Source organism: Cetorhinus maximus, chromosome 1, assembly GCF_964194155.1.
Source record: "Cetorhinus maximus chromosome 1, sCetMax3.hap1.1, whole genome shotgun sequence".
NCBI lineage: Eukaryota > Metazoa > Chordata > Chondrichthyes > Lamniformes > Cetorhinidae > Cetorhinus > Cetorhinus maximus.
The window spans coordinates 157,392,561-157,419,130 of NC_135879.1; the positions used below are offsets into that span (position 1 = coordinate 157,392,561).

Below are 26,570 nucleotides of genomic sequence, written 5' to 3' on the forward strand. Positions count from 1 at the left end.
CTCACTGGGCCAACAGCTCTATCGGTCTCGGCAGCACCAAGAGCACACCAGCGACAGCTGCTGGCACTGCAGGTGAAGAAGGAAGAAGACCCATGGATCCCTGGAGTTTGGGGTCTTGGCCAGGGAGGGGGGGTGCAGGGTGGGAGACTGGGGGAGGGGGGAAGTGGGTCTAAGGCTGCGGGTGGGTAGGAAGGAAGGAGGTTTGACCTTAGGGCGACCTCCCGCGTTCGGCAAAGGGTAGCCCCCAAAGAGCGAATCCCCCCCTTCCTTTCCGCCCTTTGAAGAACATTTTTTTAAAAATCAGGCTGCCAGCTGCTGCCCACAACAAACGCTTTATGACGTGGGCAGCGCATTATCAGGGTCAGTTGGCTTGATAACAAGCCTAATTGACCCTTGAATACACATTTGAATATGGTGGGCAGGCTGCTGATTTTGGGTGTGAGCTCAGGGTGGGCGGAAAGGTGGTGGGGTGGGTGTGGGCACCCGCCCTATTTTACATGCCCCCCATACCCAAAACACAGCAGGCAGGGGCATATAAAATACAGTCCCATGTCTGCTTCTCATATTCTGTGGAATATTTTGCCATCTCCATTCATACTAGCCCATAAAACTATGGGTAGGATTTTTAGGTTGGCGTGCGGGCACGATAGGCGAGCCTGGGAGTGGCCAGGGGAAGGGCCACCACCTCCGATTGGCCTCCGACTGCAATTTTGCACTGGCTGGCCAATTAATGCCCAGCCAGCATGAAACGCGTGCTGAAATGCTCAGTGCAGCCGGGGTGGGGGCGGAAGGAGGGCGGGCTCTGACGTAAGCGCGGGCGCAGGTGAGTGCTGAATGAAAGCTCCCTGAAGGCAAAGAGCTGCCTCAGGGAGCTGAAGACGTCCAAATAATTAAATAAAAAGATTTTAAAATCCGGAAAAAAAAACCTCCACACATCAGAATCAGTCACCTGATCATATACATGATGAAAATTCTGCCCATACGTTTTTAGTTATTTTATTTAATAACGGAAACCTCATCCCACCCTTGGATGAGGTTTTATCAAAAATACAAAGTCCACCTGGCAGATTTGCCCGTCTGCCAACCATAAGGTTGGACGGACGACGAAAAATCGGGGATGGTTGGAACCTTAACAACTTTAATTGTCGTCTTAATTGTCGGCGGGCGCTCTTCCAACACTCGCACATGCCCTCCGACCAAAACATCCCACGAGCGCGGGATGACGTCGGGACCCTCGCCAGACGTCATCACGTGCAATTTCGCGTTGGGTCGGGCACACGCCTGCGCACCAACCTAAAAATTCTGCCCTATGAAACCTTAATCTTAACCTAGTGTTTATCCTGTTCCTTTTTGAATGATTTAGTAATCGAACCTTTGCCTACTTTTGCTGCGAATTTGTTTAATCTAATCTACCACTTGGTAAAATGGAAAATTATCCTCTTGTCATGCTCACAATTGGTTAGGTTTAAACCTGTGTTTTCCAATCCAAGCCAAGTGGACTATATTTACATTATCTATGCCTCTCAGTACTTTTAAAGACCAGCATCCTGATTTTATGTTCAGTTCAATAGGCCATTGGGACTCTTAAATGTTGCAATTGGCTGTTTATTTTTCAACCTTAAAAGTATTGACATCTTACAGAATGCAGTATCCTTAGTAATCCGGGAGGCTGCTTCCCACAAAAATTCTCAATTGGTAATACTCCTTAAGGAGTGTCTAATCATTCCAGTTACCACCATCCTCTACAATTGGAATACACACAAAGGTCAGCTGGTATACGTAAAATCACTGGTATTTGACAGTGGTTTTAGATTTGATTTTAAACAGCTGGTTTTAAGACATTTGAATTAAACAGCCACAGAGCAAAAATCCATTTCATCATGGATAAACCAGTTTTACGTTTGCACGCTAAATAAGATATGCCATTCTATTCACAACATCATTCAGAATACAACCACCATGCTCCTTTCATTTTTGTTACAAGGTATTAAAATTTAACAACCTCTAAGAACATTTTAATACTGTAAAAGTTAATGTTCTGAACCACACCATGTCACAATAAGAAAGGATCTTCAACTAATCTGTATGAAAGCATGAAACATAGCAATACCCCAGAATTCTGTATGTTTCTCTGCAATAAACAGATCTACGAACAATAAGGAACTTGACCCGTAACCTCTTTATTTAGAGCACAATATCCAGAACTTTGAGGCATATTTCTTCATTGATGATAGTTGCATACATACCAGCACTTTCCATTCATAAGATTTTACTCAGCTAAAATCATAATAGGCTTAAAATTTAAGTTATGTTGAGTGCATATATATTCTGAATACTGTATTTCTTATTGCAGTTTTAATATTAGTTTTATTAATTCCGTAATTATCTTTAGTCACCCCATTTTACATGAACTATTTTTTGCAGGTTACTTTTGTAAATGTACTTCTCTGTTCATGGGTATTCATTGTGAGGTTGCAGTCAGCCCTTGTGCCTCTAACCCATGTCTATATGGTGGAACTTGCATTCCAGTGAATGATGATTATATCTGTCAATGTAGAGGACAGTACACAGGACAAAGGTTAGTTTTTCTGTCATATACTGGACAGAATTTTAATTGAAATCGTAAATTGGACAAGGTACCTTGTTCAACTGTATAAACTGGTCCATCTTTTTCTGACATTTACTGAAGTGCATTATTTAAAGTTTGTTTAAAATATGTTACTGAGATTGAAAGCACATGTTCTGTACCTTTTTGGAGGCTGTCATCTGAATTTTAAACTGTTTTGACTATATTACTTTGAAGATGGTATAATGATAACGGAATTTTAGGGATTGTTCTGGTAAAGCAAAGCATGCACATGTTTCTGATCTTTAGAAGTGTCGATAGCCTAAATGTATCTTGAAAACAGTTAAGTTGTTTTTTTTAAACACCTTTTCAAATCCAGGTTATGTTATGGAAAATTTGTTTTAATTTTTTTGCATTTTGACTCTTTTCAACAATCTAGTAGTAAACCCGTGGCTGTATTAAAAAGCACTGAACTAAACTTGAACCTTTATCTATTAGTGCAAGAAATCTTCATCAGTCAGTGGGAGATAAATGTGTAAATATGTTGCTCATCCTTGCTGATGAAAGGAATTATTTAACCATAATGATGGATGAATTTGACAGTAAAATGGAAGGCAATTGGTGAATAGTCCCTACCTATATGTTCTGTCCATTTGAAACATCAGTTTTTCTAAACACACAGCTTTTTCACATTGTGCCAAAAACAGTTTTTATTTGTGAATAGTATTTCGTCATATACTTTCAAATAAGGTATATTGTAATTTCATATACCCCTTATGCTTTCGAATGACATGGGATGAATGTGCGAGCCATGTAGGATGAAAATGTCTTTGGTGTATTATCTTTAGCAAAATCATGAATGCATCCTTTATAAACAGTGTTAAAGTGTAGTGCATCACATGTAGTGCACAGAGGATGCTCTCTTTGTTTCCAATTGAACTTTTACTTCCTGATATTCACTAGCAGTTTCTATCCATGGGACTAAAATTCAACTTTGATGGAGGGAGAAACTTCAATGAAAAGGAAGATCAGGCAGGGTGAATAACAGGCGGTTAATCCACCTCCATACATTTTGATCCCCCGCCAAAATTGAATTTTACTCCTGTTATCATCTCTTTGGTTTCAATCTGTCCACAAAAACTGAAAATTAATCAGTTGCCACATGCTCCCTATGAACTACAGCGATTTTGTAATTTAATCTGCATCAATTTTAGGTGTCAGATGGGTCCATACTGCAAAGATAATCCTTGTAAAAATGATGGCAGATGTATCGATAGCCTTGATGGCCCTGTTTGTGAGTGTGAACGAGGTTACCATGGAGAAAGGTTTGTATTTTCCATTCCTGCACCTTCAGATGAATCTTTTTTCAGTATTATTCTTCCAAGGAATTCAACTTTTCCTTTAATTATTGCCCTAGATGCTTGGCTGATATTGATGAATGTCACGAAAATCCATGCCTCAATGAAGGCAGGTGTGAAAACACATACGGATCCTTCTCTTGCAACTGTTCCCACGGCTTTGTTGGAAAACTTTGTGATGATACTGTTGTTAACAAATATGTATCGACACCCTGGAACATTGGCCTAGGAGAAGTTATTGGAATCATAGTCTTTGTAGCATCCATATTCATCCTTGTTTTAGTCTTTGTTGGCTTCCGCAAGAAGATTTGTAAAAAGAAGCATCGTAATGATACTGGTGAAAAACGCATTGGATCTACGACGTCTTTCTTGCAAAAGAACTACTTTGATTCTAAAATTAGTAAAACCATCTATTCAGATATTCCACCACAGGTGCCTGTTCGTCCAATTTCTTATACTCCCAGTATACCCAGTGACTCTAGAAACAACCTTGACCGAAATTCTTTTGAAGGATCTGCTATACCAGAACATCCAGAGTTCAGCACCTTCAACCCAGACTCAATGCATGGCCATCGGAAAACTGTGGCCGTGTGCAGCGTTGCTCCAAACCTACCTCCTCCACCTCCATCCAACTCTCCTTCAGACTGTGATTCCATACAAAAACCTAGTTGGGACTATGAATATGATGGTAGGTATTTTAATATAATTATTACGATTCACACTTTGTAAACCAGCCATTTTTTTCCCCCATTTAACACACACGACCCCTAGGTGATTTGCTACTATGCCTTTCTGTTCACAACGTTCTAATATTGCATTTATATTGCTGGTTGCTGCCTTTATTTGGCAGCAAACAAGGAATATAAGCTGATTGGCACTACCAGCACTCAAGATTGTGACCACATGAGATTGTTTCAGTGGGCATTGTGAGCAGCATAATATAAAATGAACATGGCTTACCTTCATTGATCAAGGCAGCACTATTTGTTGTGACAGAACCAGGGTGGGGGTGGGGGGCAGACATTGCTGAAGGCCACTATCTGTGTGGCCTGCGTGGCTTTCTACAATGACACCAGTGAAGAATGCTGAACAGTCCCGTAGTGCTACCTGGCCACAGGGAATTGACACAAGTGCAAACAAATTTCTCCCCCATGATTTCATTGCATAATTCATTGATTGGTGAAGAAAGCGCTCCGCAATATAAATGAGCCAATTTCTGCCCAAGACCAAGAACTGGTATTACAAAACTACTTCCTGAAACTATTCTAAAATCATAACATAAATGTACTTTAACTGACTACTGCTCTGACACATTTGCCTCTTTAGTTTACCACTTGTCTTTCTTCTTTTTCCTTTACATTGTGAACATCTATTTAATGATATTAGATGCAAATGGTGTGGGGAAATTCTAATGTAAATCATATTTAACTGTTCTATTGGTACACAATATAATGTCTGCACCCAACTAAAGCCAGTTATTTTAAAAGCAGCTTTATGCCTGCATTTACGATCAAATATTTTTGCTAATCAAGCAGCCAGTGAATTAGAAAACATTAGGTAGCCATTAGCAGCTTAAAACTTGACGAGGGTGTTTGTACTTTTGTGTGGGAGCAGTTGCGTGCAAAGTATTTAATGGTCTAACATACCAATTGATTGCAAGTCGACATGTTTGACTTTTTTAGCTGTTTTTTTTCCCCCCTGAAAGTGTGCATTTTAAATCCACTAATACAAACGTTTTACATTGTGAGTTGCTGAAGGTACTAATTCTTCTTCTGATTTTCAGATTTAAAAAATAATCATTTAAATTTTCTTCGCTTAATAGCTAAAGTGGTGGATCTCGATCCCTGCCTATCGAAGAAGCCTCTTGAGGACAATGCTTGTCATCCTTTTAACACCCGTGGAAGCATCTCAGAAGTGCAGTCCCTTAGCTCTTTCCAGTCTGAATCATGTGATGACAATGGTAAGAATTTCAGACATCAAGATATACATTGTCATGTACTGTTAACAGTTTGTCTCTTTTAGAAGACACTAAATTCTTACTGGAATTTAGTGCATATATTTTTGTCAGCTCTGCAAAGCAGCCATCTGACGACTAAGTTCTACAATTCCCTGCAATTAATAGCTGAAGTTTCATTGACTGTTCTGTTATTACTAATATGAAGTCTGCTAAAAATCCGAATGTTGCATACTGAAAATACATTATACTTATTTAGTGGCTTCCAATTCCATCTTACTCTTTGGATGTCACTGTTTTTCTGTAGAATGTTTTAGGGGCTGTTGTTAACTTTCACTTTGCTGAGGTTTTAGTTCCCATCTGGGTCAGGCCTCAGTGGAAACAAGATTTAACGAGTATTCAGTTGCAAGTTCGATTACATCAGTAATGGAGGAAGTTCGTGGGAGAAATGGGATTCTCTGATATTGACTGATAGCTTCACAGTTGGTAATTGATTTCCAATGACAGCAGGAGTTTTAAAAAACCTTGTCAAGTTATCTGATTTAATATTACTTGACTCTTACGAGTCGATAATTCTTGACTGCTAATTTTGGCAAAAAAAATTGTCAGATAAAAATGTAATGTATCTATGATGCATTTAACACTACTCTGTGAAATCTTTACTCATTTCACTAAAACAAATGATAATGAATATTAACAAAATTGTTAAGATCAGTGATGAACTTGTTTAGCATTTTACTCCAGGCCAAGCTCATGGAATTACTGTGCCTTTTTGAAATAAAAGCTGTAACTATTATAGAGTTAATAATACAAAGAAGCATATGGAAGAGGGAATGTAAAACTCCTGAAATTAGCTGAAAAATCCAGCAATTGCCTATACAAGTTCTATTAATTATATTTGGGCTAAGTTGCAATATCCTACTGTGATGTGTTCACACACTGTTTTATTAGTTATGTTATTGCTAAATTTACACCAGAAACCAATGTATAATTTTGAAAAACATGTTGTGAACATTGAAGTAACTGTACCTTAAGACTGCACACCAGTTCTTGGAATCATAAAGCCTGTGTACAAAATTCTGATTCAGAGAATGCTACAAGCAAAGGAGGAGGCCATTGGGCCCATCATGCCTATGCCAGAATACATTTGTTTGTAAATTGCAGGTTCACTTCAAAAATATAATCTGATCGTCTGCAAGGCAGTGATCAAACTCAAGAATTTGAATCCACTCTGTATTTCCCAACGTTTATGATGGGGGAATTGGCTTTTGCAATAGCTAATCGGCAGCCCATTTTACACCCCACCCAATTTTCTTGTAAATTACCTGTCACCTTGCATTGCTGTGTTTTAAATGGAATATGCCACACATCAAAGATGGTCTGAATTTCTGCAATGTTCTCCTGATCCGCTGCCATGATTTTGCCATTTCTTCAGAGGTTCCAACAAAGACTTTCCAAGTAGATATCTTTATCAACATGTTCAGCGTGACTGTGATTTTAAAGGCTCAGAAATAAAATTGAAGAAATTTGTCATACAACAGGTTCAAGGCTGCTCGAAATTGGGCCTGGGGCCACACTGACATATTAAGCATGCTTTATGGTGCTTGTTACATTTTCACAGGGAGCTCGCAATTGCAAATGCAGAATATCTGGCTGCTTACCTTGTCAGCAGCCAGCTAAAGGTAAATTCCTTGTAGGGGATTGGAAAGAGCAGTGGGAGAGGATGGGGCAAGTAGAACTGAGCACAATAACTTATTCTTCTGGTTCCACCACAAGGCTTTTTAATCTTAATGTTTAAAAATCTTGCCAATTGTTAACAACCACAGGGATCACTGAAAGATTCTGAGCTGGACAGTCCCAACTCCTGCTCCAGTCATAGTAAACTAGTTTCACAAAGCGGTCTTTCAGATGTAAAGTTCCTATTTAAAGTGTTTTCTTTTAAGTCTGAACTTTTCAAATTTAGCTGTGGCACTGACACACTTGCAGTGTTGGAGCATGGATGCTAGATGAAGGCAGGATCAAGCTTGGCAAAGCTGTGATGGCATCCACCATTGGATGAGAGAAAAACAAAGTTAACCTTTCGAGTCCATATGACCCTTCTTCAGAGCAGGGTCGTACGGACTCGAAACATTAACTTTGTTTTTCTCTCTCCGCAGATGCTGTCAGACCTGCTGAGTTTTTCCAGCATTTTCTGTTTTTGTTTCAGACTTCCAGCATCCGCAGTATTTTGCTTTTATCCACAGTTGGATGGTCTGCCAGCAGCCACTATTAAAAGTCTCACATGTAGTACAGCCACTTGAATGAGGTACCAGACGCTGAATGCTGTTTGGAGAGCCTCTGAGTGAAATTGCCAATTAGTGCCAAATTACTCTCAACTTTTTGGTGTATAGGTACTTGTACATTAGGAGCTGAACTGAAACTACCCAAACTTATTTAACATAGGACCCTTACAACAGCATTTATATTGGACCATTAACATGGAAAAAAAAAACCAAGGATCTTTTAAGAGAAGAAAGGGAAAAAAAATGTCGGTAACCCTCAGAAAGAGAAATTAGGAAAGTGGATCAAAAGATGGCCAAGGAGGATATTGTGGGAGGAGAGAGAGGTGGAAAAACTGAGGCGGTTAGAGAGGGAATTCCAGAGTTTGAGCCTAGGCAGTTTAAGGCATTAGTGCCAATAGTGAGATTCATGAAGGGCAGGAGCCAGAAGAACAAGAGGGTTTGAAATTTATAAGAAAGTACAGTGGAGTGAGGCTGAACAGAAATGTACACACAAATATGGGAATTTTAAATTTGAGGTTTTGGAGGATTGTGAGCCAATGTAGGTCAATCAGGACAGGATGAGAAGAATTAAGTGTGGGAAGTAGACTTTTGATTGGCTGTACATTATAAATAATGAAAGACAAGAGGATGATCAGGAAAGAATTAGAGTATTAAGGAATTTTGGAAGATTACAACCAATACATCCACTATCTCCACGGCCAATTCTTTTAAGACCCTAGGATACAGGTCATCAGGTCCAGGGGACTTGTCAGCCTTTATTCCATTACTTTTTCTTCAGTAGTAGTGATTTGTTTTAAGTTCCTCCCTTCCTTTTCCCCTTGATTTTCTGCTATTCTTGGGGTGCTCTTGGTGTCTTCTACTGTGAAGGCAGATACAAAATTCTTGTTCAAAGTCTTTGCCACTAATAGGAAACAAAATCCTTGTTTCCTATTATTAATTTCTGAGTCTCATCCTCCAAGCAACCTATGTTTACTTTGGCTAACCTCTTCCTTTTTCTTTACTTGTATAAGTTCTTATTGTTTGTTTTTATATTTCTTGCCAGTTTACTCTCATTCTAATTTCTCACTTTTTTTAGTCAGCCTTTGCTGGTTTCTAAAATTTTGCCAATCTTCAGGTCTACCACTAATCTTGCAGTACTGTACACATTTTCTGTCAATTTGATATTATCCTTAACTTACTTCGTTAGCTGTGGATGGTGCAACCTCCTTGTAGAGCCTTTCTTTTCCACTGGAATATATCTTTTAAGAGTTATGAAATACCTCCTTAAACGTCTGCCACTGCTTCTTTACCATCTTACCTTTAAGCTACTTTCTCAGACCACTGTTACCAATTCTGTCTTCATACCTTTGAAAGTTCCTTCATTTAGGATCAGACATTAGTTTCAGACCCAGGTTTTTCTCACCTTAAACTGAATGTTAAATTCTATCAGGTTTTGATCATTCTTCCCTAGAAGATCCATTATTATAAGATCATTAATTAATCCTGTCCCATTACACATTACTAGGTCTAAAATAGCGTCTTCCCTATTTGGCACTAGAATGTACTGCTGTAAGAAATTGTCCCAAAAACACTCCATGAATTCATCCTCAAAGCTATCTTACCTTTGATTTTTCCAATCTATATGAAAATTAAAATCACCCCTGATTATTGCAGTACCTTTCTTATAAATCCCTATCATTTCTTAATTTATGTTCTCCCACAGTATGGCTGCTGTTAGCGCCTATAAACTAATTCCAGATCTTAATCTCCAGCCAAGATCATTTCTCACTACTGTACTAATCTCATCCTTTGGTAACAGGACTATCCCACCTCCTTTTCCTTTTTTCCAACCCTTCCAAAATGTTAAATTCCCCTGACTATTCAGTTCCTGGCCTTGGTCACTTTGCAACCATGTCTCTGTAATGGCTATCATATGCTACCCATTTTTTATTCTCTATTTGTGCTATCAATTTATCCAACCTGTGAAGAATCTCGCATCCATTCACTTAAAAAGCCTTTACTAACTTCTTTCCAACATATTTCTTTACTCTGGCCTTATTTGCTGGGGCACTCTTATGCTTGCAAACTCTGTTGCATTTTGGTGATCATTACCCATGTCACTACCCTGTACTATTGTCTTGCCCTTTCTCATTAACTTTCTAAATTTCTCCTCATGAAAAGCTCTCCCTGACTATTTAGTACAAAGCCCTCTCTTCTGCCAGGACATTGGTTTTAGCATGGTTCAAGTGAAGCCCTTCCCAATGGTACAGCTCCCCCTTTCTCCAGCACTGGTGCCAGCGTCAGTTTTCCATGCATTGAAACCCATTTCTCCCACACCAATCTTTGAGCCATCTTTCGTCCCTCTAATCTTATTCATTCTTTACCATTTTTTTGTGGCTCAGGTAGTTATCTAGAGATTATTACCTTTATGATCCCCATAGAGACCAATAACTTCTAAAAAGCTGATTGAATTCCCAGTGACTGACTTAACGGAATTGCATGGCAAGATTTCAAGTTTTAAGACCTTTACTCTAACAAAAGAAATAAAATCAACATAGACTGAACACTATTTACTAGGCAACGAATACATTAAATTACAGAATAGGTATCCCACCCTTTAACTTTTAACATAACCAAAAACCTTATACCACAGTCATACTTTACTGCCCACTCTTCACAGAATTGTAGTTTTTACAGGAACCAACATCACTCCCGGCTCCCAAAGGATTTGCTTCTCCCTGTTTTACTGAGTTGCAATGTCATGCGGCCGTCAAAAGGTGCTTCTCTCAGTTTTCAGAAGAGTCCGAAAACGAATACCAGGAGCAAGGCCCACTCTGGCAATTCTTTCCCCCCTGCCTGGCCACACCGGGACGAATCTTCTAGATCCTTCAATTGGCCTGGTTTTGTCACTTCGATCAGAGTCTTTCCTCCCGTTGGTAATCCACAGTAAGGACACGCTGTCCTTTGTGCTGACCACACCAGCTGCAACCTTTCACTTCTCTGTAAGATCTCTCTATCTCTCTCTCTCTCTCTCTCTGCCTGAAAGCTAGGAAACAGAAAGCCTACCAGCCACAGCTGCTTTTGCCTTTGTTTCAGATGTGGACATTTTGCACCTTGCTAATTATTGACTTGTGCTGCTCATCCCCATGGTAACCAAGCCTGTTACTGAACAAAACTCACAGATCACATGACTAATTTCATTACACCCCCTTTTATCTTAAATTAAAGACACAGTTTAAAACATAACAATCTTATAAACTTGCATTTGTAGAACCTTTATGGTTCTGCTTTATTTTAGCCCTTAACTATTCACTCCCTTGACAGATCTTCCTTCTTAGTCCGACCTATGTCGTTGTTACCCATGTGGATCGCGATAACTGGATTCTTTCCCAGCTACTCCGAGTTCCTCTTCAGCTCCAAGGAGATGTCCTTAACCTTGGCACCAGGCAGGCAACACAGCCTTCAGGACTCATGCTCTCAGCTGCAGAGAACTGTATCTATCTCCCTAACTATGCTGTCCCCTACTACTATATTCCTTTTAACTCCCCGAACTTGAATGATCTTATGTACTTCAGTGCTGTGGTCAGTCAGCTCATCTTCCCTGCAGTCCCTGCTCTCACCCACACATACTGCAAGACTGCAAACCTGTTGTACAAGTGCAAGGGCTGAGGCTCTTTCAGTGCTACCTTCTGGATCCCCATACCTACCTCACTCATAGTCACGTGCTCCTGTCCCTGACAATGGACTAAATCTGATGTACTGAAACTAAGGGGTGTGACTGCCTCTTGGAACAAAGTGACCAGGTAACTTTCCCTCTCCCTGATGCATCGAAGTGTCTGAAGCTCAGACTCCCAGCTCATCAACCCTGAGCTGAAGTTACTTAAGCTGCAGACACTTACTGCAGATGTAGTGTAGTGGATGACACTGGTGCTACAGCTGCAACACATCATCCACCTTGCCATTTTCATTGTACCTTGTTTAACTAGTTAAGGTTTAAAGTTTAGAAATATCACTCAAAGATTATTTGTCACTATATTACTTAAGCTTTAAATTTAATACATTACTGTACTTAAATGTCCCTATTATTATTTTAAACTGCTGCCCAGTTTAGAGGGAAAAAAAATCCATAAAACTCACGAACCAATCACCTACCTGCTCACCTAATTCTTCAAGACTTGGGTCTCAGGATGTCCCAGTCCCCCTCTCGCACCACTCCTGGTTCTGTAAAAAGTTAGAATAGCATCTCTTCCCTCACTCTGCCAAACTTCCTCACTCTCCAAATTCTTAAGCTCAGTATTCTGTTGAACTGGCCTGCATGCTACTTACTCCCTGTGTTAGCAAAAAAAAATTCCTGTCGTTATACTAGCTGGGATCCCAAAGACTCGGCTCAGGTCCTGCTGACCAGGGAACCAGTTCTAACTATCAGCTTAATTAACTAAGTGTGCTAGTTGCTCACTCGCTAGCAGTTTGTTTACCACTGATTAAGACTGAAAGAAACTACAAGTTAACTTAAATATTTATGCAATCCTTGACTAGATTTTGCAGAGAGAGAGATCAACCCTTAAAACACTTGGAAATTTGGTGAGTGAGGGAATTCTGAGTTCCATACTCTGTTGAAGCTGTAGTCTGTTGAGCTGGCCCCCGTGCTACTCACCACTTGGATCTAAATTGGCCATTAGTGAAATATCTAAGCATTATCTAAGGTGTGGCATAATAAACTTCTAACTTGTTTCACAGCCCTAATTTCAATCTAATGTGGCACAGAGGAGTAAGGATTTCTTTCCTTCTCACTCCAGCTGTATTTTGTTTGTGGAACCCTTAATAGTTGAGAATGCTTTCAGGTATAAATAATAAAAATTCATGCAAGTTCATATGGGAATCTGGAGAGTTTTCTGACATAAACGTCTCAAACTGAGAAGCATTCAAATATATTTTTAATCCGTGGTAAAGAATTTTCATTGGTGCTCTCGTGTTATTTTCCAGTAGCTCTGTTATCTTTATTGAGGACCCCATTACAGCTTCTTTCATTGCCGTGTAACATTGCTAACAAATGAATTAATCTACAATCTTTCAGCAGGAAACTGGAAGTTCATTCCAAAGTAGATGGATAATAAATGTGGTAGTTTTAATTGTCCGGCTTGAATTCAGTGGCACATTATGATTAATGCAGTATATTAGACTTAAGAAACAAAAACCTTTGCAAAGCAAGCAACAATCACCAAGAAAGTCTGTTTCCAGTTATGTTTCTGAAAATGTCAACATGGGGCTTTGTAACTCTTTCGAGTTATCAACAGTCACAGATTGTAACTCTTTCGAGTACATTCACAGTTCTTGGTTTTCCGGGAGTGGGACATGAACCCACAACCTTCTGATTCAAAGGCGAGGGTGCTATGAACTGAGCCACAGCTGACACCTCAGGTGAACTGCATAGTGATCTATGTAGAATTAATTGGTCACAGCTGGAGTGTCTCACAATTAAATTGTCCATCGTATAAGAGCTGAGACATTTACCTTTAAAAAATAAATAAAAAAGTATTCTCATTGGAATTAGTTTTAAAATTATTTAGCTTTTCTCAGTGTCTGTGCTGCAGTTTTCTCACCTGTTTTTCTTTGCTCTTGGGTTCTTGTAACCATAAGAACCATCACACGATGTCAAAGAGCAGCAGAACTTCAAAAACCACAGTATACACATAAATATGCCTTAAGAAATTAATTTTTTCAGATGTTTCTTTAGCTTACAGACATCTTTGGCTCCCAACTAAATAGGCACTGTAGCCCACTTAAGTTAACTGATCACCTAATGGAACTAATGGACAGCAGTGCCTTTTGTGCCATTTCCATTTCCTTTGAATTTTCTGAGAAGCTCACAAGAAAATCATGAAGGCAATATCCCCAAGATATTTTCAGGTGACAAAACTAGCCAGCAAGTAACCAGATACCCACTGGTGACGGCAACTGATTATCAAATGCACATAACCTGAAGTATACCCATCAGGTATTTGACATTGATTAGAACATAATTAGAAACAATTAGCATATGAAATATTCTTGTTACTGGAAACATGCTTCTGGCTGTACTTTTAAAATTTGTATTTTGAACAATGGCCAAGCTACGATAAAGATGATATCAATGTCTTTTAAGTTTTTGTACTAATTGTAAATTTATTTCAATCTGCTCCTTCCCAATCCTCCTACAAGCTTCCATAGTGACTGTAATACACCTTGTCAATGCAGTTGTTGACTCGGTAGAAAAAGAAGGTATACTTTTTTTTACAAAGCTCAGTTATAAATGTATTGTGGTTAATTGAACTTTGTTGTATGTTGTAAGTCTATAACATTGTTATGTAAGTGCAGTGAGAGTGCTGTTTATCCCAAGAGCAGTGGTTTGACTATCATTCATTTTGAAACCATAGAAAATTTTTATTTCATTTTTCCAAAACAAGTCCTGAGCATTGATACAAAAATGTGACATTTTTCTAAGTCGTACTCCAAACAGCAATGATGCCAGATTATGTTCAGTTTTTTCCTGTATCCAGCATATTTTCTCCTCTTTCTTTATCTGTGTAGGAGTGTAAACAGGATAAGAAATTGAGTGAGAACAATGAAACTATTTCCACACTTTCTTGATTTTTCAACCCTGCATGTTCAGAAGCATGTGGATCAGTTGCAGATTCACTCTTATATTTAAAGCTTGACATTTTCCTTTGCTATCCTGTTTTACAGCTTTCTCTCTCTAATTTGTGTACCACACTGTAAATTAGACTTCAGGTATTCTGAGAGAATATAACATTTAATTGCTTAGCAACCATTTAAGATACCTGGTCCTTTTTTGAACAGTGGCTTGGGGCATGAATCACAGCAGCATAAGATGCCAAGGATTAGGAAGATATGCTTGTGTTCTGTAAAATATCCAAGTTGAGATGCTAACTAAGCACATAAACGCAGTAGATCTGGAGCATTGAAAATATGAATGAATCCAGTATTTTGTTCCACTACTCACGCAACCTTGACTTTGAAGATTTGGATAGACCAAAGAACCACTCTTAAGATAAAGCTTTACTATTACTTTATGAATTATTCATTCCCAAACAATCTTTCATCTTTCACTTTTTATGAAATAAAAAGATTTTTGTGCAAATTTTACTGTGAAAGGAGTAAGATTTTCCTTTTCTGAAACATAATTAAGTGTGAGGGGGGGTTACAATCAGTGGCATACAAGCCATAATTTGGAGAGGGTTCCAGTTCTACTGAGCCTCTGTCTCTTTTTTAGTGTACTCCCAAAATCCACCAGAAACCAGGAAGTGTACCTCTAATGTTTGCTTCTTCCTTGCATCATCAGAACTGGCAAGATGATGTAATCCATTGGACACCTATCAGTTCTGCCTCTGTCGCCCCTAGCACTTAAGTGTGCATTTTGCAGGCACACAATGTGCCTTGATTGAAAGTTGGCAGAAGCGGGGCCCACAAAGGTGCGAAATGACAATTGTAGACAGGAATTTCTAGCCTGCTGGCTTTAACAGTGAATGTCCTGGCTGGACCCACCATTGTTAGTTCCAGGAGTATGATGTTTTAATATCCTGCCTTGGCAATGGAGCAGAAAGAGTACTGGGAACATTTTGTTTCAGTTCCCAACCTCAAAATACCAGCTCAAGTTAGGAGAATCACTACTTCAAGATAAAATCATTGACTAATAAAGCAAGGGCTGTATTCTTGAATGATTATTTAACGATTAGGTCATTGTGTGGCATTTTCCTGGAGTACTCTAGTTTTGCCTGTTAAATTCATAGATCTTTTCTACTAGATTCTTTGTTTCTTCACTACTGTAGTTACCTTAAAGATGTTACATTTCTGGAATACCTCAAACTTCTTTATTTTTTATATCAGTCATATTTATCAATATTAGAACGCTAAAGTGAGGAAAAAGTCATAGATTTATTTTGTCATTGTGTGCTAGGAAGTTTTCACAGCTTTTTTTAGCATTGTAAAAGGGTTTTAAAATATCACTTATTCTGGTAAACAGCACTTAACTGCTCTTTTGAAATGTACGTATGTAGCAAACCGGCATTTAAATTGTTTGTTGCAAGCAACACATGGAATGCGAGTATAGACATTTCTTTCGTATCCTGATGCTTTAATATTTCATGTTTTCTTCCTCCCTTTCCTGCTCTTTGCCATCTAAAGAAACTTTTGCGGGTCATGACCTCAAGAACCCAAGAGGTGACTTTTGTCTGCATGTCTTTATTCCCTCATACTCACTTAAAGCTGTGCCTCTTTCACTATAACATTCACTGCACGTTAATCTGCATAGCTGCAAGAGAGTGAACTGTTAATCCTTTATTCACATGTTCAGTATCAGTCATTAATGTGTGTGGTAGAAAATATAGAAGATTTACCTTCTCCAGCAGTTTCTATTCAAACGCAGCAGCCACTGCATTTGCAACATAACCAGAATAACATTACCTGATAATTTAAATCTATGTACATTTGGTATGGTTGTGTGCTGGCTGTAATGATGTCATTTTAAAATGTCCAGGTATAAATGTTTGTGTCTCTGTCATTTGTAATGGGGAAAATATTGCCCCATCTCAGCTGTGTCCTGTTGCATTCTGGAGACTTCAATCAGCACTAACATTAATTACTATTTCTGTATAAATGATTTTTTGTTGTATTTTTGACCTTGATCAATACTGAAGGCCTTATTCAAAATTCTAATTTTTCTCCCTTTCTTTTTTATGGCAAAAGCATATCACTGGGACACATCTGATTGGATGCCCAATGTTCAACTACCTGGTATCCAGGAGTACCCACAGTATGAGGTAGTGGAACATCCAGCCCCTCTTTATTCTGATCCGAATGCCATTGACACAGACTACTATCCTGGCGGGTATGACATTGAAAGTGATTTCCCGCCTCCTCCAGATGATTTTCCAATTCATGAGGAGCTACCACCATTGCCCCCGGAATACAATGAGTTTGATTCCATACAGCCGCCACGGGACATGCCCACCGCTGGAAGTCTGAATTCAACGTCGCAAAGTAGACAGCATTTTAACATGAATCAGTATCTACCCCATCACCACTATTCAGCAAACCTCTCAGAACCTCAGAATGCAGTCCCTGCTGGAAGTAGTTACAGAGGGGCCTACCCACCCTACTCTTTAACATATAATGATGACTTTGAACCGCCCAGCATGGACAACATGTCTATGTCTGTGTACACATCCACTACCGCCTCTTGCTCTGATGTTTCGGCGTGCTGTGAGATGGAAGAATCTGAAGTCATGATGAGTGACTATGAAAGTGGGGATGAAGGCCACTTTGATGATGTGACTATTCCACCACTGGATTCTCAACAACACACAGAAGTCTGATGATTCACAAAAATTAAAGTGCCTGGGCTTTAACTGAAATGCATCATGTTACAGCTTCTATATTGGACAAGTACTCAATGTTGTTTTTGCATATTGGTTTGCAAGCATTGTTGATGAGCTAATTCCAGCATGGCTGCACTGGATCATGCAGCATGTTCCTACACATCAGTTTCTTTTTTTCTGAGTTACTGGAACTGGACTTAATAATTTTCATTTACATTGGCTGTGCCATTTCAGAATGTGGTTTTGTATCAGTATCAACATGCAAAGTATTGAAGGATTTTGATATCTGGCATTATAGTAACAAAACACCTTATCATTGTGGTATTCTTGGTCTGTATTTATGTAGTCCTCCTAATAATCCAGAGATTAATTTTTTAAAAGATTTTTTTCCTGTCCTGCGATTTCTTTTGTAAATTTAATGTACAGTTCTGATTTAAATAGTTTAAACTAGATTTTGTAGATATTATGTGGATTTGTTTCCAGAATTTTAGTGCTGTTCAAGTATGTTAATCATTTGCATTGACATTGGCATACCCTGACAGTTGTGTGCAAACTAGTGATTGGGGTTTTACTCTTAAGTTTATTATTTCCAGTGAATTTAAACATTTCACCATAAACATTTTACCAAATGTACCAAAATGCCAAGTTGGTATGAATGAGTAGGTTTGTTTTGCTATGTTGTTTGAGTCTGATACATAAAAAATGTCTTAACAGTGAGTGATTGCATTTCTAATTGTAAATTGTGTGGAATTATTTTTCAGTAAAAGGGGACCTACTGAATTTTTAGAACCAAACTTTGCATAACCTGACAATGACTTTCTAAAGTTCTCTTTATGTGGTGCAATGGTCCTGAGGTTTTTTTTTAATGAAACTCCCATTAGCATACACTTACTTACTTTGCATTGGTAATAAATTGTGGAAAATTAATTGCCTTTTACTGTGTCTTTGTGAATTCAAATAGAGTTGAACTTTGTTAGAGAAGAATTCAGAAATACATTAACAAAACAATTATGCTCAGATAATTTGTACTTTGTAGATACTGTGTCCTTGAATTTCCATAGGCATTTTCTCAATCGCTTGCAGTAGCTCTGAGGAGATCAGGACAACTTATATGGAAATTCATATATGTGTGTATACATATGTAAAAAAACACACACAGGATGTACATCTGTCTACAAATTATTTTCTGTAACCCTTTTCATGTCAGCATTTATCCTGAGAAAACCATATTGATGCATTCATAATGCAGAAGCTGTATGTCAGTTTTACAATGGGAAAATCATATGTTTTTTGGTCATAATTTCTTCACTCAAACACTTTTGGAAATAATAATGTCAATTATATTTTTTCTCTGATTCAAATTTCTAATGTCCAAAACAAATGAAAAAAGTCAAATTGCATATCTCACAGCAGCATAGTGAAATTTGCTTGCTGACTTTCTTGTGTCTTGAAATACATTCATTAAAGTTTTTTTTAACTTCAAAGCCTCAGCTTGTCTCAAAAACCTCAACTTCAACTGTATATTTTTATCTCATAATAGTTAGAGAGCGTGTATGACCACATCTGTACATTTGAGTAAATGCACTGTGCAGGATTTTCCAGTGTGTAATCTGTAGATTGAAGGCGTGCCCCTCATTTTCTGAGCATTTGGCAGTTTTTTTTTCCTCTTCCTAAAGGATTTGAAACAAACTGGCTGAGTTCTCAAAGGTTTTGTTGTAGGCAAGTGTTACTTAGTAAGCAATGCTGTTTTCTGTTATGAATTACTCAGCACCAGTGATTGTAGTTTCTTTGTTAATAGAAAAAAAATGAGTTTACTAACTTTTTTTTAGTCACTTGCCTTTATTTTGGCTGTGTATTCAGTTCAAAAATCTGATACCTAAATTAATTTTTAATATTTTGTTGTGATTTCTATTTTTAATGGATATTTATGTTTTGGGACTATGTATGAGCAAACTCAGTAAAGCATATATTTTTGCATTTCTGTGCTGTTGATGCACACTCATAGCACAAATAACAATTATACAATAGCAAGCCAATGTCTTTCCATCCATTAATTTTACAATGCATAAATTTACTCTTAAATGCTTTAAAGCAGGATTATAAAAATAAGAAATGCTCAGAGTAGCTGAGTGTGCAAAATGGATTGTGCACTGGTTGGAGAAAGACGCTGATGATTGGGGCTGCTGAGAGAGGATGGACCTAATGGTCCAAATGGGAACAGTGGCAATTCTGGAGCTTTCACACAATATAAAAAGGCGTGCAAAGCCTCTTACTAGTTTGCAGGCTACCAGTTAACAAACGTTGGCATTTTCTCTTATTTGTCAGGTATTTAAAGTATAATTTTTGTTTCATTTGATGAGAGTGATGCTTTCTTTATCATAAGCCACTTGGTGTGTGATTTTTTTTCTTATATTTTCACATGATATATAGGGTATCCAATTGCAGGGATTGGCTTAATATTTCTGGCCACTAAATTTTGAGATGGAACCTATTGGAATCCCTTGGTGGCCTCCCAGTTTTAGGTCCGTCTAGATGAGAGATTTTCTTTTCCTGGTGGCTAGCCTCAAGCCTGCTACACAGAGTTTTAAACCCAACAACCTCTCAACCCATGAGCTTTGCCTATAACCCTTGATCAGACTGATGCCATGGCTGTATTCTGAACCTGCCTGAGCCTTGTGCCCACCACCCACAGAAACTTTACAGCAATGAAAAGGATATTCATCCCATCATACCTGTGCTTGACTATCTTGCACCAATCCAAAACTAATCCCACCATCTCGCTCTATCCACAGCCTTGTATCTTTGCTTCAAATCTTTATCTAATTTTTCCCTCAAAAGAAACACTAATCTATGGATCAACAACTCCATGTGGCGAAAATGCTGTTTCTTTGAAAGAGGAGGGGCAAATGGTTGTGTATGGTACATGAAGAACTCCAAAGGGAGCTCAACATTTAGGGTATAGGCACCTAACCTGATGTTGCTAACACTCAGTTTTGAACACTAAGGGCAGAATTTTACGCTAGTGGGATTTTACAGTCCTTCCGATGTCAACGTACTTTTGAATGGCTCTCCCCAATTTAAGGCACTGCGCTCAAAATGATGGCGCAGTAAAATTTAGCCCTAACAGTCATTTGTCTTGAGATAAACATGCTGTTACAAGGAAATTAACTATATGATTTTCTTTTGAATTTGGGGGCAAGTTTAAACTACAGTCATTTTGAATACTAATTTTGATTTTGCCAGCATTTAAAATACATTAAATCATCTTATTTTAAATATGCAATAGTCTTTTTACTGATACATCACCAGCAAAAATTAAGTGCAAAATTTGAATAAAATGCCCACAAACAAATTTGACTTATTCTTAAAACTAGGTAGTGAGATCGGTTTAAAATAAACTCATGATTCAGATGGTGATTTTCGTAATTTGCTTTTATGACTTGGGAGTTGCACTAAACCTTGCAGCATAACTCATTTTCCATTTATTTTGCACTTAATTTTCTATCAATTAATAAGACGACAAAACCGAGTTCTTTAAAAGATCAATCATGCACCATGAAATTTGATGCATAAATTGTTCTGCCAACATATTTTTAATCCCTGATTTGCTAGTGCTCTTAGAATATGCTTTTCAGAAGTGTATAGAGAGCTGATTTTTTTCCCTCCTTCATAATACAGTTGAATTGTGATAATGTGATTCATTTGACCAGCAGACAAAAATATCAGTGAAACCTACTGATCAGAATATGAGAAGTTAGCAATCGCTGCATGTCGTGCTGATCCTATAATCCTGCAATCTGTGCTGCACTGCTGAGCGGTTCTGTTCAACATTTCACTGGTGCTATAAACAAATGATAAGATAGATGGTTTGCTCAGCCTCTCCTGTTGCTAGACTGCTCAGAATGTTACTGCTGTAAAAATGTTAGTTTTTATTTTGTTCCATTGATTGCCTTCAACCCAAAAACTGCGCTCTAAATGGATTGTTACTTAGCTGTTCACAACAACAACTTGAAAAATATATAGCACCTTTTTAGCATAGCAAAACGTCCCAAGGGGCTTCACAGGAGAATTATCAGACAAAAATTGACATTGAACCAAAGAACAGGAGACGTTTAGAAAGATGACTAAAAGCTTGGTCGAAGAGGTAGGTTTTACAGTCACCTTAAAGCAGGAGGGAGAGGTTTAGAGAAGAAATTCCAGAGCTTGGGGCCTAGACAACTGAAGGCATGGCTACCAATGATGGACAAACAAAGTGGATGATGCACAAGAGTGCAGAGTTGGAGGAACACCGAGTTCTCGGAGGGATGTAGAGTTAGAGAAGGTTACAGAGATGTGAAGGTGTGAGTTCATGAAGGGTTTCGAACAGGAGGATGAAAATTTTACATTTGAAGTATTGGTGAACCAGGAGACAATGGAGGGCAGTGAGTACAGGAGCGATGGTTGAACTGAACATGGTTTCGAATAGGACATGGCCTACAGTGTTTTCAGATAGAATTCATCCTCAAGTTTATGGAGGGTGAAAGATGAGAGGCTGGCCAAACAAGCAATGGAAAGTGCTCATGAATGCTCAACATCCTCAACATCCTATATAGCTAAGGGTACCCAAAGCAGTCTTTTAGTTCATATGTTAGATTGTGGAAACCAGCAAATGTCACAGTGGTCCTTCAACAATGTGATCACTGCAGTTGATTGCCACTGGTCACTTCAAGTTATCACAACAGCAAAGTGTTACTTTGCATATATAATAGTAAACGTTTGCCATAAGTCTGACTTTAAAAAAGTAGACAAGATTATTGATGTAATAGCATTACTGGTGAAGTTGAATACGTTTAATTTTAATGTTAACATTGTTTATGCTTTTGAAAACAGACCATTGAAATACACTATTCTTGGCAAATGGGAAGCAGAGGAGGGATGTAGGGTATTGTGTGTATTGTTCATTTGAGTTCACCATACTTGTCTACAGGAGTATGTGCCAGCAGGGGTCAGAAAACAAAACAGCCATGCTCTAACAGCATGTGCAGTTGAGTTCTGAATGTTTCTCATTAAGAACTTTACACCACAGCCGCCCAGCCATAAACCCCACCCCCACAACTCCAGCATGATGCCACCACCAAACACATCTTCCCTTCACCCCCCCTGACGGCATTCCGTAGGGATCGTTCCCTCCGGGACACCCTGGTCCACTCCTCCATCACCCCCTACTCCTCAACCCCCACCTATGGCACCTCCCCATGCCCACGCAGAAGATGCAACACCTGCCCCTTCACTTCCTCTCTCCTCACCGTCCAAGGGCCCAAACACTCCTTTCAAGTGAAGCAGCATTTCACTTGCATTTCCCCTAACTTAGTCAATACGGAACACCTGCGGTCTGTCCGCAAGAAAGACCCAAACCTCCCTGTCGCTTGCCATTTTAACACCCCACCCTGTTCTTTTGCCAACATGTCTGTCCTTGGCTTGCTGCATTGTTCCAGTGAAGCCCAACGCAAACTGGAGGAACAGCACCTCATCTTCCGACTAGGCACTTTACAGCCCTCTGGGCTGAATATTGAATTCAACAACTTTAGATCTTAAACTCCCCCTCCCCCCATCCCCACCCCGTTTTTTTTTTCCCCCCCACCCGCTTTTTTTTCAATAATTTATATAGATTCTTCTTTCCCCACCTATTTCCATTATTTTTAAATCTAAAACTAAAACCTTTAGTCTTTCCACCCCACCCCCCCACTAGAGCTGTACTTTGAATATCCTGTTTTCCATTCTTAATTAGCACTTTTCTCAGACAAAGACCACCACCTTCAACACCTCTTTGACCCTTTTGTCTGTGACATCTTTTGATTATCTGCTCACACCACACCCTCAATGTGTCTCTTCCCCCCCCCCCCCACCCACCTTAAACCAATTTATATTTCTCCCTTGTTGAAACTATGCTGCAGTTCTGCCGAAGGGCCATGAAGGCTCGAAACGTTAACTGATTTCTTCTCCGCCAATGCTGCCAGACTTGCTGAGTTTTTCCAGGTAATTCTGTTTTTGTTTTGGATTTCCAGCATCCGCAGTAGCTTTTAGCTTTTTGTTTTTATCTTTGTGTTACATGGGCTGTTGTTTTGGAAAGTAGATTTTGATTGTTCGAAGCAACTGATCAATATAAATGGTAATCAGCATAAAAGGATTCCACTGTAGAATTATGGCTAGCAATTCCAAGGATAAATGCATTGTGCAATTGAACCACATAAACCAGGAAGGTCCACAGATTTGTTTCCCTTATCCGTGCCAAATTAACCAACTTCTGGTGGTGTGGCAGTTGGAGGTACTACAGCTGGCATTTGCATACCTAGCACCCAGGATATAAGCAGTCAAAATTTTGGTTGATTCCAGTTGTGGGGGTGGGGTTTATGGCTGGGCGGCTGTGGTGTAAAGTTCTTAATGAGAAACATTCAGAACTCAACTGCACATGCTGTTAGAGCATGGCTGTTTTGTTTTCTGACCCCTGCTGGCACATACTCCTTTAGACAAGTATGGTGAACTCAAATGAACAATACACACAATACCCTACATCCCTCCTCTGCTTCCCATTTGCCAAGAATAGTGTATTTCAATGGTCTGTTTTCAAAAGCATAAACAATGTTAACATTAAAATTAAACGTATTCAACTTCACCAGTAATGCTATTACATCAATAATCTTGTCTACTTTTTTAAAGTCAGACTTATGGCAAACGTTTACTATTATATATGCAAACTTTTGCATTTATTTAACAATGCAATCAGGCATGTACAATGAGATGAAAGATTTGTTCAACAACTGAAAATAGATCACTTTATAACATAACTGCTTAAGTATAGTGGACATTTTCTCTCGTAGGATATTGATGTTTGATATCAGGAATATTGTGTCATTTAACGGATTCTTCGTGGGAGATGTTGAGAGTTGAAACTGATTCAATGCTTGTGAATCACCTTTTTTTATTCATTCATGAGATGTGGGTGTCGCTGACTAAGTCAATATTTATTGCCCATCCCTAATTGCCCTTGAGTAGGTGGTGGTAAGCTGCCTTCTTGAACTGCTGCAGTCCATATGGCGTAGGTACACCCACAGTGCTGTTCGGAAGGAAGTTCCAGGATTTTGACCCAATGACAGTGAAGGAATGGAGCTAAATTTCCAAGTTAGGATGGTGAGTGACTTGGAGGGGAACTTACAGGTGGCGGTGTTACCATGTGTCAGCTGCTATTGTCCCACTTGGTAGTGGTCGTGGGTTTGGAAGCCTAAGGATCCTTGGTGAGCTTCTGCAGCACATCTTGTAGATGGTACACACTGCTGCCACTGTGCGTCCGCGGTGGAGGGAGTGAATGTGGATGGCGTGCCAATCTAGCGGACTGCTTTTGTCCTGGATGGTGTCGAATTTCTTGAATGTTATTGGAGCTGCACTCGTCCAGGCAAGTGGAGAGTATTCCATCACACTCCTGACTTGTGCCTTGTAGATGGTGGACAGGCTTTTGGGAGTCAGGAGGTGAGTTACTTGCCGCAGGATTCCCAGCCTCTGACCGGCTCTTGTAGTCACAGTATTTATATGGCTGGTCTGGTTCAGTTTCTGGTCAATGGTAACCCCCCCAGGATATTGATAGCATTATTTCCTGTGATGATTTGCAAACCATGCTTAGAAGTGAACATTGATCCTTCTGTACTGGATGCAACAAATGGCTGTATGTCATAGGTTGTTTTCCAACATGGTCTTCACATTTCACAAGCACTCTTATCTTCTGGCATTAGTATTGTGGCTCTAAGTTTCATGTTTCGCTCTGATTTGATTTTAATTTAGTTCTTTGGCTCTTGATCATTTTCACGTAAGTGTTGATCATTAGCTTTGCATAATAGCTTAGAAAGACTGGTGATGAATGTAATTGGAGGCTTTCCAGTTATCGAGTGAGAAGTCACTCTAATTGCAAAGAAAGCAATACAACTCCTTCCATGACTCACTTTCAGCTGTGGCTGAATGGATCAGTTTTTTCAAGGAATGCATAAATCTTTCAACTTCTCCATGAGCTCTTAGCCAATGGGGTGTGATCTTTTTTCTTGGTGAGTGAAGCCCAGGTAGTTTGCAACTTTACTGAACTCCTCACTATTGACTAGGGGTCCATTGTGACTGTTCACTGTTTCAGGGACTCCAAATAAGGCAGAATTCTGGTCAAGATTTGGGATAACTGCTTTCGTTGAGGTCGATGTAACTATTCCTATGTTTGGAAATCTGCTGTGACAGCATGCAAGTGTTTGCCATTGTACAAGTCTGCAAAACCAATGCTAACTTTAATCCATGGGCCCTCAGGTAGCTCAGACATCATGAGAAGGTCATGAAGAGTTGACATTGTGGCCATTTGTCATGGTAATCACTGACTGATTTTGTGCTCCACCATGCAGTCAATTCCTGGACACCGTACCTTTTCCCGAAAGGATTCGTTTTGACAATTCCCAGGTGACCTTATTTATATCTCTTGCCATATAAGGATCCCACATATGACTTTCATATTCCAGGATTGGGCGAACAAATGTTTGGTCAGCTATAACTCCGATACTTTTGTTGCAATACCAAAGATACCTCCTCAAAAATCCAAGAACCCTGTTTTCTTTGGATGTTATCTGCTGAATGTGGAATCCCCATTGAAGATTTTTGAACCTCGAGGTATATTGTGTTGGCGAATTTAATTACAGAACTTAAAGCTGTCTTGGTGGTGGATCCTTTTTTTGGTAAGACACATGATATAGCATTTTTTGGCATTGAATGCCATCCCCCCATTGATCCTGCCATTTTTGCAATTCTAGAAGATCACCTTTCAGTGAATTGATATAATCTTGAATTTCTCTGATGCGTAAACCACACAGTCATCTGCAAATAGTTGCACCCTGTTTTTTTTAAACTTGTTTAAAAGGTTATTTACATACATCAAGAAGAGCAAAGGTCCCAACACACATCCCTGGGGCACTCCAGAGAGAACATCTGTAGATGTGGATGATACCCTATCATATCTATCTTTCGGTAAGGAAATGCCGTATCCAATTCAATAATTCA

General features: G+C 39.1%; 1 protein-coding gene across 5 annotated transcripts in view; it reads left to right on the forward strand.

Moving 5' to 3' along the window:
* Positions 1-18,440, forward strand: part of fat1a (FAT atypical cadherin 1a) — a 202,482-nt gene extending 184,042 nt beyond the window's left edge. For 3 of the 5 annotated variants that reach the window (XM_078548639.1, XM_078548629.1, XM_078548657.1), the window contains 7 exons: positions 2,425-2,578; positions 3,781-3,891; positions 3,984-4,612; positions 5,747-5,884; positions 14,338-14,397; positions 16,321-16,356; positions 16,882-18,440. In XM_078548639.1, coding sequence (XP_078404765.1) covers positions 2,425-2,578; positions 3,781-3,891; positions 3,984-4,612; positions 5,747-5,884; positions 14,338-14,397; positions 16,321-16,356; positions 16,882-17,510 — 1,757 coding nt within the window. In that variant the 3' untranslated portion in view covers positions 17,511-18,440. The remainder of the gene's footprint in view (positions 1-2,424; positions 2,579-3,780; positions 3,892-3,983; positions 4,613-5,746; positions 5,885-14,337; positions 14,398-16,320; positions 16,357-16,881) is intronic. The other 2 variants (XM_078548676.1, XM_078548647.1) reach the window with 2 other exon arrangements.
* Positions 18,441-26,570: the final 8,130 nt, after the last annotated feature.